This window comes from Nanorana parkeri, unplaced genomic scaffold, assembly GCF_000935625.1.
Source record: "Nanorana parkeri isolate BGI_ZX_2015 unplaced genomic scaffold, ASM93562v1 scaffold26, whole genome shotgun sequence".
NCBI classification, from domain to species: Eukaryota; Metazoa; Chordata; class Amphibia; order Anura; family Dicroglossidae; genus Nanorana; species Nanorana parkeri.
This window is the reverse complement of record NW_017306294.1, coordinates 1,661,674-1,673,439: the sequence shown is the minus strand read 5'-3', so window position 1 is coordinate 1,673,439 and position 11,766 is coordinate 1,661,674. Positions and strand designations below refer to the sequence as shown.

The following is an 11,766-nucleotide window of genomic DNA, read 5'->3' as shown; positions in this document are numbered from 1 at the left end:
CGCACCACCTTGTTCGGCCTACTGACTGCTTCTCTCCTCCCGCTGGACACTGAGCCGTGTCATCTTCGATCCCCACTGCCTCTGCCGACCATAGGCGGGTGAGAGCAGCGGGTATCAGAGGGGACATAGACTGGTGCCGAGTGGGGAGGAGAGATGCTAGGGATGCTCTGCATTTTTGGACAATTTTGGTGCACCCCTAATTTGTTGCATACTTCTTCCAGAACAATAGTTCAGAAATTGTTTATTTTAGACAATAAACTTTACATACAAACGTCTGATATTTTTAGAATTTTACCCTCTGTACTTCTCTCAGCACAGGTTTCCTTTAAAGGAAAACTTCAGGTGAACAGCTGAATACACATACATGTTTACTAGGTTACCTGCCAAAGTTTTTATAATTATATTTAACTAGCTATGTGATGTACTCTTGCTACATTGCATAGCCAGCAGGTGGTAAACATATTTCCTGTTTTAGGATTGCAGATTCTAGTGTCATCTCACTGCTTCCTGCTTGCTCATTGGACAATGACTCCCCATCCTCTTCTGTCCAGTGGGTTGTCAGGTGACCTGGGAAGCAGTAAAGCTGAACCAGGAATTAGTGAAGTGATCTTCAGTAGCAAAATCTCCAGCGGATAAAACTTTTCACTGTTAACTGTATGATTTGATAGAACAGTATCTCCAGTAGGCCTCATGAATTGGCCATGCAAAATGCTTCATATTTATGTAGACAGCTGACAGAAATCTGCTTTGCATTGCAGATGTTAGTTTAGGACTTGTTAATGCATCCTTGCCTGCATCCAACAGCAGGCATCACCTAAGTAGCTTTGTAATGCAAATGTCGGTGAAAATATGTTTGCTATTGAGGGTTACATTTTGCTAAGTACTCTTTTTAAGTCTAACATACAGATTTATATGATCTCTTCCTCTACTTAATACTCACGCCATGCTTGGTATTGGCCCGTGTAATTTATGAATCTTAGTCATTTTTTAGGCACCTGTAGTTAGTTTGTAGTTAGCTATGGCACGTTAGTTGTACTAATAGATTACTGTTTTGTATATCTTTCAGTCTTGAGCATACGGATAACACAATGGCAGTCGTCTACAGCCAAGGCCAAACCTCCATTATATAACTGCCTCCTTTTGAATGACATAGATGTAACATGCCAGTATTACAAGACCCTGATATGTAAGCAATTACTTGCTTGGAATTTCTCTTACACAAGAGGAACATTTAGTTTTTATAAAGACTTGCATAGCAGACGGATACATTTATATATAGCATTTGTCTATTTGTTCATGAATAGCAACCCCTGAAGCAAGACTTTCTTTAGGCCTTCTAAAAAAACATAGTGGAGGTGTTGCCTCTAATGAGTAATATCCCGGATCTCAGTTAGAAACTGGTTACCATAGGCAAGTTCTATATTTTTTTCTATCAGCACATGCAAGTATTTCTGCCAGTGCCTTCGCTGCTTTGTACTTTCTATTAGTATGTAATGCAGTAACTGTCATTTGTAATTTCATCGTCGACATAATTATGTTTTACGATTAGTTATTTTTTGTCTTTTTAACCAGGCTCCAGTTGAACAGTCCAGGTATAGTGCATATTTTTATATCTATATTGATATAGTGCAACTGTTTTTGTACATTTTTACTTTTTTAATATTTTCTCTCCTTTTTAAAGAGCTTTATAATGCATGGAAAGGACAGTTATATATTCAGGAACATCTGGCATGCGATATTAAGTTCAAGTCATCAAGCACTTGCAGCATTCCTGCACAGCTGTAAGTATGGATTTCTGGCTTTTAAGAACATTTGCTACAAATCCAAGTATTAACAATATTTAGATTGGGGCTGATATTAAAGTAGATGTAAACCCTCTTTAGCAAATTTCCTATGTAGCATGTTACCTAGAATACAAGTGCAAAGGTCATGTCTGCTTTCCTCCAGTGCCCCTCATCAGTGTGCAAAGTGCCTTTAGATAATTACTCCACCCTGGAGCGCATCAGCAGTTTTCAGACATTTCCAGCCAAATAATGCTGCTTACCATGTCAGTATAGTAGTTGGCAGCCCATGGAAGGAAATTGAGTATTGCTTGTATTTTTGGCAGGCACCTGGTATCTTTCACTATTAATAGCAATCTGTAAAGAAAACAAAAACCGGAAACTGTGCATGTGTGAGCAGGCCTTACTCTATTTTAGTTTTCGATTTTTGTTCACACATACACTTTAATTTATAAACCTTGTGAGGAATGAACCTGTGCCTCCAATGGTGACTAACCAGGCTACAGTGTACAATACTTTATCATTATACAGTAATCATATCCATTGATCACATGGAGAATTTTGAATTTGACTGATGCACACTCTTCTTTGTTTGCACACACAGGTGCTGAATGCAGGAGTGCACCTAGGTCCTTTGTGCTAACATAGTGCCAAGGTCATCATTAGCTAATTCAAAAAGTGTCTGCTGCCCTAAATGCCTGTGTGTATTTCAGCCATTTAGGCTCAACCTATAAGGTTCACTGCTCACCTGTGTGGGCATAAGGGAGTGCACAGTGGACATTAAGAATGTTTACCTAGTTTACTTTGTGTGTTCAAGGTTTTCTATTCTAAACTAAGACGTTTATGACCTTTTTAGCTGGTAATGAGGCTCTGCTTTTGGGAACTAAGTATTCTTGGCCTGCCGTTGTTTACAGTTGCTTGGTGGCCTGAGTATGACTGCTGAGGAACAATAGTCTTGGTAAAAAATAATTATGTCACAGTGGTTACTGTGCATGTATTATTTTTTGCGATCACACTTCACTGGAATACAGAGCATTGCGGTACCACTCGTTCCAGTGCGGGCGATTGCACTGTGAGTGGGTAGGGCATGTCAACGATGCCATTGAAATTAATAAAAAAAAAACATGCCCCTCTCCCGCCCAGAATGCAGGCAGACTTTGTTTATGCTATCCAGTGCGTTCATGCCACAGGACTGTGCGATGAACACACTGGATGGTGTGAACGGGCCCTTAAGATCTAAACAACTAACTAAACTAACAATCTAAACTTGCTTTTATGTTTCGGATAGCGCAGTCAAGGTTTATAAGCAGGACAGATTTGTTTTTACTCCCCTATTCCTCTCCACTGGAAAGGGAAGTGAAGGGAACAGTGGGAAGGTGAGTGTAGACCACATTAAAAATATAAAGGTGCTAATCCATTACCAGTATACTAATAAACTGCTGTGTATGTCCTTGCTGTATAGCCTAATAAGGTTTGTGACCATTAGTCTGATTGCGTGTGTTGTGTTTTTTTTTTTTTTCATTGCAGGCCAAGCAAGCTAAAAATTACAGAAGTCATTAGATTGTCTGAACTAAGAAAAATATTACCAGTGCAAATTTTTGATAGCAATTTTGCAAGTCCAGAAGGTAAATATTTTTCAATTGAATAAACTATGAATCAGTACACATACAACTCGTTATTTCATCTCATGACTACATAAGTCATCTTGAACCTCCAAAGTAGTTAAATAGTCATTGTCCTTGGTTTGACACTTCAGGTCTTCCCTACTTCTCTAGTTCCATTGTCCCAAGAAATGAGTGTGCTTCACTGATCATAAAACTTATTGTGCATAAGTGCTGGAGTCTCTGTGAAGTCCACAGTTGATATCCTGGGATAACTATTAGTAAATGCTACTTAACAAGTAGTTTTTTTTATTTTCAACTTAAAGGAGAACTATGGGGTGAGTGAATTACTCCTATTTAGAGCCGACGTGTGACATTGAAACTGTCACACATAGGCTCTATTGATTGGAAAGTGACCGAAAACACAGCCGCTCGCTCACCTCCCAATCCTCTCTGCAGAGAGAGGTGACTGTCAGTCACCGCTCCCCCTTCTCTGATCCCCCAGCGCTGACTGGAGGGATGGACAGGGCAGGGGGCAGGCATAGCTGGCTCTGCCTCTAGATTCACAGTGGGCTCTGCCTATCAGCCAGCGGGGTGGGTCTCGACAGTATTCTCGGGATCTGTCTGGCTGCGGCACTCTCACCATATAGCAAGTAATAGCTCGCTATTTTTGGGTCATGGGAGGACGTTGGTATATGTCCTCCTGTGACCCCAAGAGTACTACGGGGGGAGAAAAGGTTAACCCATATTTTTTAACTCACAGCTTGCTTGAAAAAATCCCTTTTTATGTAGTGAATTTTTGCCTTTTGTCTGCCCATCACTTTCAAGAGCTTCCTGGATTCCCAGTGTGCTTTGCATCTCTTTCCCTGCTGCTTGTTGTGATGCAATCTTTGATTTCTCAAGACTGCATAGCCCACCATGCATTGCTTCTAGTAAACAATGAAATTGAGTTGTAGTTCAGAAGGCAGGCTCTGGGAGCAGTAACGCAAGGAAGTGCATATTCACAGGGCTGAGTGAAATTGTGTCAGTCATTCTATGGGCGTCTTCAATAAGTAGGCTTACAAACTTAAGATCAATATGGTTATTAAGAGTGGGATAGAAATGGAAATCCAATGTAGAAATACATATTCATTTTTAGTTTTTGAACATAGATGCCCTTTAATACAATAATTCTGTTAAAAATGAAATGGCACATAAAAATCCATGTCTTCTTTTTAACTTTGTTACTGTTCTCTAGAATATCACTGATCACATTTGCTTGCATTATAGTGTGTTGTGAAAGTGTCTACTACACGCTTTACCGAGTAATAACATCAAATGTAAATGGATTTGAGTTTGACAAACTGCAGTATTGGATGAAAGATCAGGAACTGGTAAGAATAATATCCCTTGATTCTAACATAAGCATTGTTCGTAGAAATGTTTTCATTTTAATATCGTCTTGCCCAAGTCTTAATGGTCTACCTTTCCATCCTCATATGACACTGCCACCATTACTGCAGGTACTCTAGTCAAATAAACACATCAATGTATAATTTCTTACCTTTTGGGTTTGTGTTTTCACACGTGCTAAAGGTCCTCTTCTGCTCCTCCTTATAATCCCATGTTCCCAATTTTACTAGTAATGTCTTTGGTGACCAGATTCTTCTTCCTTGTTCTCTGGGCCGGCCCACCAATGATGTCTGTGCCAGATCTGTGTAGAAAAAAAAATGAAAAGGCTTTTCTTCTAAATCTCACAAGACTTGCAGTTTACTTACAATGGTTCACTGAAAGACACCAGTAACATAGCCTTCCCAGTGGGCACCTGGAAGGCACTGGCTACATCACAAGTGCTCCTGAAAAGGCAAAAGTAAAAAAAAAAAGCCCAAAAATGTAAGTTTTTTTTTTTTTTTTTAGGCTCCATTCACATAGGAGTGGTTATCTGCGCGTATTTGGCTGTACCAATACGCGTGGAACCGTGCTAAACATTAAAAGAAATGCATTTTAATTTGCATTGTTCAGACTATTGTGGGGACTGTGCAGTACAAAACAGTGCGTCCCGCAAAATAGTCCAAGCGCAATTTCAGGGTTGGATTCCGCACTTTCACAGCTATAGTAATAGCCGCAAACGAGCGCAATACATGCACTTGTAAAGATTTTAGCATTTTCGTGACCACATGGAAAACTGTGCGGGAAAAGCAAACGCTATATGTGAATGGAGGCTAAAGGAAACACAACCTCTTGGATATGAATGTAAAGTGTTTACTATTAAATATGCAGAGTTGCTTTTATGTTTTGGGGAACAGGTCCACTTTAAGTTGTTTACTTCAGCCATTTAGACATCCACCTATCAATCAAACTAATCAAAAAGACAGATATACTGCTAGCTAACTGAGGTACCTTTAAAGTGTAAGTAAAGCCTTGGTTTAAAAAATATAAAACATCTAGGATATTGTTAATAAGCACACCATAGAAATGGAAATGTGTGGGCATGAGGGGTGTGGGCTACATCTCCTTGTGACTTGCCAGCATTGCATATTCAAACTGCTGTCACTAAAGTTGGGAATGGCTGCACAGGGGGTTTGTCAGCAGTAGGCTGACTACGGGGCCAGAGACACATGGGCAAAGAGATGCAAATTGGCCATACTAGGAAAGATCTACATCCATGCCTTGAGTGGTCCAGAAGGAGGTGTTTGAGAAGGGGACTGGCAGGATCACCAGGTATGTACTCTGTTTCAGTGCTTTTATCTAAATAAAATTACTTCCTATATGCATTGCGAGGGACAAAGGAAATAAATCCTTAACCCTGCATTCACACCTAGGCAGAGCCCTTTACACGCATAGACACACTTTTTTTTTTGTGTGTTTTGCAAGCTTTGTGCAAGCAGTTTACAGGCATTTCCATTAAAGTCTATGGGGCCAAAAAATGCATGGCACAGCTCTAAAAATGCTCATGTACCTTTTTTGTGCTTCAAGCAACTGAGCATAAAGATGTAAACGGGCACAAAATAGAAAATAACTGTTGTAGCGTGTAGGAAAATGCGCAAAAACCTAAAAAAAGTACAGGTGTGAATAGGGCTTAGTATTTACATTTACATTGGGATTTTCACTTACTGCCAGGTCAGCAGTGTCTTCATAATCCTGTCAATCTATTCTCTAGTTTACAGCACATTTGCATTCCTGATAGGTCTGATTTGGACTACCCATCCTTTACCACCAAACAGGGACACCAGTAGTCTTTTCAGCTTACTGACTTTCCTAATAAATGACATAGGTTCCCCCATCCCTAAACAGTCTAGAAATTGTAAATGATACATTGGGAAGAAGCGTTGGAAATTAGGGATGCACCGATACATCGGCCGCCTAAACATATCGGCCGGAAATGGCACTTTTGGCTAAATGCCGAAAGTGCCATTTTTCTGCCGATACAGCGGCGCATCCCTGCTTTCTTTCCTCCCTGCTGGGCGCTGCTCTGTATCCCAGCGGGGAGGAGAGAAAGTGTGACAGGCTGCCGAGCGATGCGGGAGGAGAGCGTACTGTGAGCGGCCAGCATCTCTCCTCCCACACCGCTCAGCCTCTTGTCACAATTCCCCACGCCCAGCCTCCTGTGACAGCTGTCAGGAAGGAGACGAGAGCTAACACTCAGCGATCAGTGATCGCTGAGTTTTTGTATATATACTGTAATTGAGGACATGGTATGGTTACTATATCCTCAATTATGAATGAATGGGAAGTGATCTACATAACTTCCTGTTCATTCATGGTTGTGGTTTATAGTAAACATACTATGTCCTCAAGTTATGAATGAACAGTAACACTCAGTATAGAGGATTCCTGTTCATTTATAACGGGGGCTGCAGAAAGAGATTGAGCACTCTGTCCTCAATCTCTTTTTCTATAGAAAAAAAAACACTTTCGGTTTCGGCCTGACAATTTTTATTTTTTATTTCGGTGCACATCTATTGGAAATGTCTCTTTCTGATGCAGACTGAGCCTATTTTGCATTGCAGAAAACAATGGGGCACCAGGATAGTAAGTGAGGGGGAAACCTCTTGAATGGAGCCCCAGATATCACTCTGTTCAAAGCTAAAAAATGTTTTGGCTGGAGGTGCTCTTTAAAGTTAACCTTTTGTGTGCAGTATGATGCCAGGAGTCGCAGCACTATCATATGCTGACAACATATAACATTTGTTGCAAGCTCTGCCCTCACAGTTTTGCCTGTAGTCCTGCCTAACACAAGTAGAGAAATTTCAAGGTAGCTCCGTGCGTTTTTGAGTAAACCGAGGCTGCAAGAGAACGTACCGGTATGTGCTGGTAGCTCATGAGCGTGAAACACAGAGGTACAACAACTTTTGCTAATTGAATACTAACTATGTTGGTAGAGACGCACAAGTATGGGGTTTTGGTTTTTTTTTGTTTTTTTTTCTTGGTATGCAAGTTCTACTCCTCTTACCTCCTTTATTTAGTAATTGGTTGGCCTGACATTTGGGCCATTACAGCAACAAGCTGTAATAAAACATTAGACTCTTGGGAAACTCTAAAGTCCTCTCTTTTGCTGATATTACTGTGCGTCCAGCTGATATTTCTAAATATGAACCTAATCTTTCACCTAATTGCCTTCAGAGTTGTAACTCACAAGGTTTATATTTGGTGACATGTCCATTTGTACATTACTTCTGGATCAGGATCCGTGCTCTTAATAATGTGCTTCATTGCAATTTAAGCAGAGCCCTGGATGAGGAATTTCCAAATAAACTTTTTCAGAGCTTACCTCCATTATTTTCACTGCAACAAAGCAAAAAATTACTTACTCTTGGGAAATGAACAATGAACTTTCTAAAAGTCAAGACAGAGACAATGGTACCATGGTCAATGTTTTTGCTATTTCTTTCCTTTCCCTTTTTAAGAACGTAGTGCCACACAATAGCTTGTGTGCATATGCATATAGTGGATAGTGACCTGGCTCTCCTATTATTATTCTACAACGAATAAGATAGATTGTGGTGTACAGATCCTGAGTGTTCTACAACTGTTAGTTCCAAGGCATTCAGCCGAGGCACTTTCTATTAAAAAATAGCTTGGGAGTTTTCATTCAGAACAAGAACTGAAAGTGTAGTATAAAACTGAAAGTGATACCCCCTCTCTTTCACTGGAATATACATAGACAATGTTAAGGATAGTTGTGATGAGACTCTTATTCAGCTATTCCAGCACAGAGCACTGGAGGGTCAATCCACATTTTTACTGACCGAAAATGTGTTTTGGTCATTTCCAAGCAAGAATCTGTCACAAATCATAATATACAGGGATATAGGACAAAAAAAGATAAAAGGTGTGAAACTTAAAAAAATATAAAGTATTACATATACATGCATAATAGTTTTTGTTCTGCCTAAAGCTAGAGCTTTATTTTTCAAATGTATAGCCATTTACATTTTTAGCTTTGACAAAAGTCAGTGGTTCAAAATGAATGAGTCATGAGAGTGATTCATGTTATTGTACCTGAAAGTCAACAGCTTCTGGTGGAGAGGGACATGGGGGATTTATCAAAATCTGGAGCAGCTTTGTATGGTAACCAATCGGCTTCTCTCTTTCATTTTCAAATCTTGACTAAACAAACTAAAGAGAGAAGCTGATTGGTTGCCACGGGCAACTGCTCCACCTTTTCTCTGCTCCAGTTTTGATAAATTCCCCTCTGTGTTTTGAGCTACTGGGTACCTGCAATCAAGTAAAGGGCAAAGGTGAGACTATCCTTCCAAAAGCCAGTCCACTCTTTGGACCAGGCTTCTGGTGTACGTCACCCTTTTTTACTTGGATCTAACTAAGTAGCTGCGCAGTCTCCCTCAATTCTGGAGAAAGAAACAGGCTGTGTTGCAAGCAGAGACTCTGTGAACTGAAGGAAGCTTTGTAAGTTCAGTGCTATTGTTTTATGTTCTTGTTTTATGAAGCTAACAGTTTATTGTATTTTTGCAAAACTAGAGTAAGCAGCAACATATATCCAAGGGATTCTTGTTTGGTGGCACCAAGAAAATACCCATTATCAGACAATATACAAAAATAATAAATATTATAATAATTTATTTATAATAAATAAAGTATTTCCACTTTTGCAGCCAAATTGGGATAACACCTATTTTCCCATTCACATAGCATAACTTAAAAAAAGAAAAGCAGCAATTCTTTTTTAAGTGCTTTATACTTAAAAATCCTATGTAGCCTCCCCCTTATGTAGTGCTAAGAAGAGGGTTGTGTGAAGTTTCACTTGTTCTGATTACCTCTGTCTGTTCTGTGCTGGCAGATTTCATTATCCGTTATAAACTAGATTTGAACACAGTTTGTCCTACCAAAGGGTTAAAGCCTTCGAGGCATTCTAGCCCTCAGTCTGACACTATAGTTTCACTCTGGAACTGCTCAGAGTAGCTTGACATCTGCACAAAGGTCAACTAAAAGGTAAGAAATAGATTTTTAAAAAGTATATCTTGGTATGCTGTGTGAATGGGAACACATACCAGACATCTAGTTTTCTCAAAGTTAGCCGCAAAAGTGGAACTACGCCTTAAACAGATCTAGATGGTTATAGCTTTGGTAAAGTCAGAACTGCTGTCACTCTGATAACTTGTAGTACCCCAAAACCAAGACTATAAAACGTTATTGTTCCCTTTTTACAGTTAGTGTGTTGTGTGCTCTACCATAGTCACCTCACTGCCCCTGCCTCCTGTTGTAAATAAATACATTTTCATATGTTGGTACAACATCCATGCTAGCACTACTGCACAAATGCTTCAGTACATGCCAAGTCTTCTTAGAATGAGACCCCCTTGGGATGGGTGTTTTAGGTGCAGCGATCTTGTTATGGAAGATATACCAAACGAGAGGGTGACTGAGGCCACACACATTCATCATGAATGAACTATCATCTCTGACCATTGAAAGAAGCTGCATCCAAAATATCAAGTAGACTTAAACATGCAATACAAAACTTACCTGTAGTCCTTTTCCTTTTTCCAGCAGTTCTTCTTTTAATGAGAAGATCAAATTGGTATTCATAGTAGACTTATTTGAGCTTGATGATTTTTAGATACATGTATGCTTGTTGCTGTTTTTTGTCTGCTGCTGTTTTCCAAATGTCTTCTTTGCTTCCACTTTCAGTTTACAGAGAAACGGGGAGTGAATGAGGTTTTTCTGATTGACTTAGGTGGAATTATTTTATGCTCTGCTGTTTAACACGGTCTGATTTCCAGTAAATATGCACTGGTGGAATTCTTTGTATGAGTGTGCTTGTGCATGATTTTTTTTCACTTTCTATTTACTGAGAAACTGAAAGTATTTGTCAGGTTATACAACTGCACGTGGAGTTTAGTTTAAATCTAGCTGCTTTAACCACAAGAGCACCAGACTGTATATACACCATCTTTACCAGGCAATATTTCAGTTTTCAGTGCTGTATTATGATATTGATGTGTGTGTGTGTGTGTGTTTTTGTGTGTGTATGTGTATGTGTATGTGTATATGTATATATATCTAGATAGATATATAGATAGATATATAGATAGATATATAGATAGATATAGATAGATATAGATAGATAGAGATAGATATAGATAGATATAGATAGATATAGATAGATAGAGATAGATATAGATAGATATAGATAGATAGATAGATAGATAGATAGATAGATAGATAATTTGCAGTTGTACTCCTTCAGAACAGTGATAGCTCACTATCTTTTTCAAGCAAATTAGAATATCTGCACACTGAGCACCCTCAAGAGAGCCTCTACACAAGGGAACATGGAACCTCTCTGCCAATTGTTGATAGCAATGATTGTAGTTGTCACATGACTAAGGTAAATCAGGCCATGTATGGGACCTTGTTAAATGTTATGTAAATGTAAAAACATATAATGCATATTCCGTATTGGCAGCCTTTTTAGGCTAAAGTAGGTATTCCACGTGCTGCCTGCAATGGGATTTCTGAGTAAAAATTCACTTGTGTGTATGGGTACTTGCAGAAGTCACAATCCACAGATTTCTCGAGTATCTATTTATAAGGAAACACTGTAGCCACCCCTCTTCTCTATGCTTCTTTGTAATGTTATTTCAACTCTGAAGCTTTTGCTATATTCCAATGCATATTCCAAAGTGATTCTGCACTTCAGCTAGCTGTGGTTCCTTCCTCTGGTCCTGATGTCCCTACGTCACTACAGATTACAGTACCATCTTGAACTGTATAACGAGAACTGCTGGACCTAGCTGTAAAATGTGATATCACAATGAATGCTGTTAAAATGGAATACAGTTATGCTGGATGTAATGGCAGCAATGTATTGTATTGCCTTTTTAGAAATGCTGGCACAACTTAATGTACTTTTCTTTTTTTTTTTTTTTTTTTTTTTTTTTTTT

General features: G+C 39.2%; 1 protein-coding gene across 1 annotated transcript in view; it reads left to right on the top strand.

Annotated features, from left to right (window-relative positions):
- The first annotated feature begins 1,099 nt into the window (after nt 1-1,099).
- FAM208B (family with sequence similarity 208 member B) overlaps nt 1,100-11,766 on the top strand; it is a 55,252-nt gene continuing 44,585 nt past the window's right edge. Inside the window, exons 1-5 of the mRNA XM_018565756.1 lie at nt 1,100-1,186; nt 1,573-1,592; nt 1,682-1,781; nt 3,309-3,406; nt 4,652-4,755. Of these exons, the coding sequence (XP_018421258.1) occupies nt 1,161-1,186; nt 1,573-1,592; nt 1,682-1,781; nt 3,309-3,406; nt 4,652-4,755 (348 nt within the window). The 5' untranslated portion in view covers nt 1,100-1,160. The remainder of the gene's footprint in view (nt 1,187-1,572; nt 1,593-1,681; nt 1,782-3,308; nt 3,407-4,651; nt 4,756-11,766) is intronic.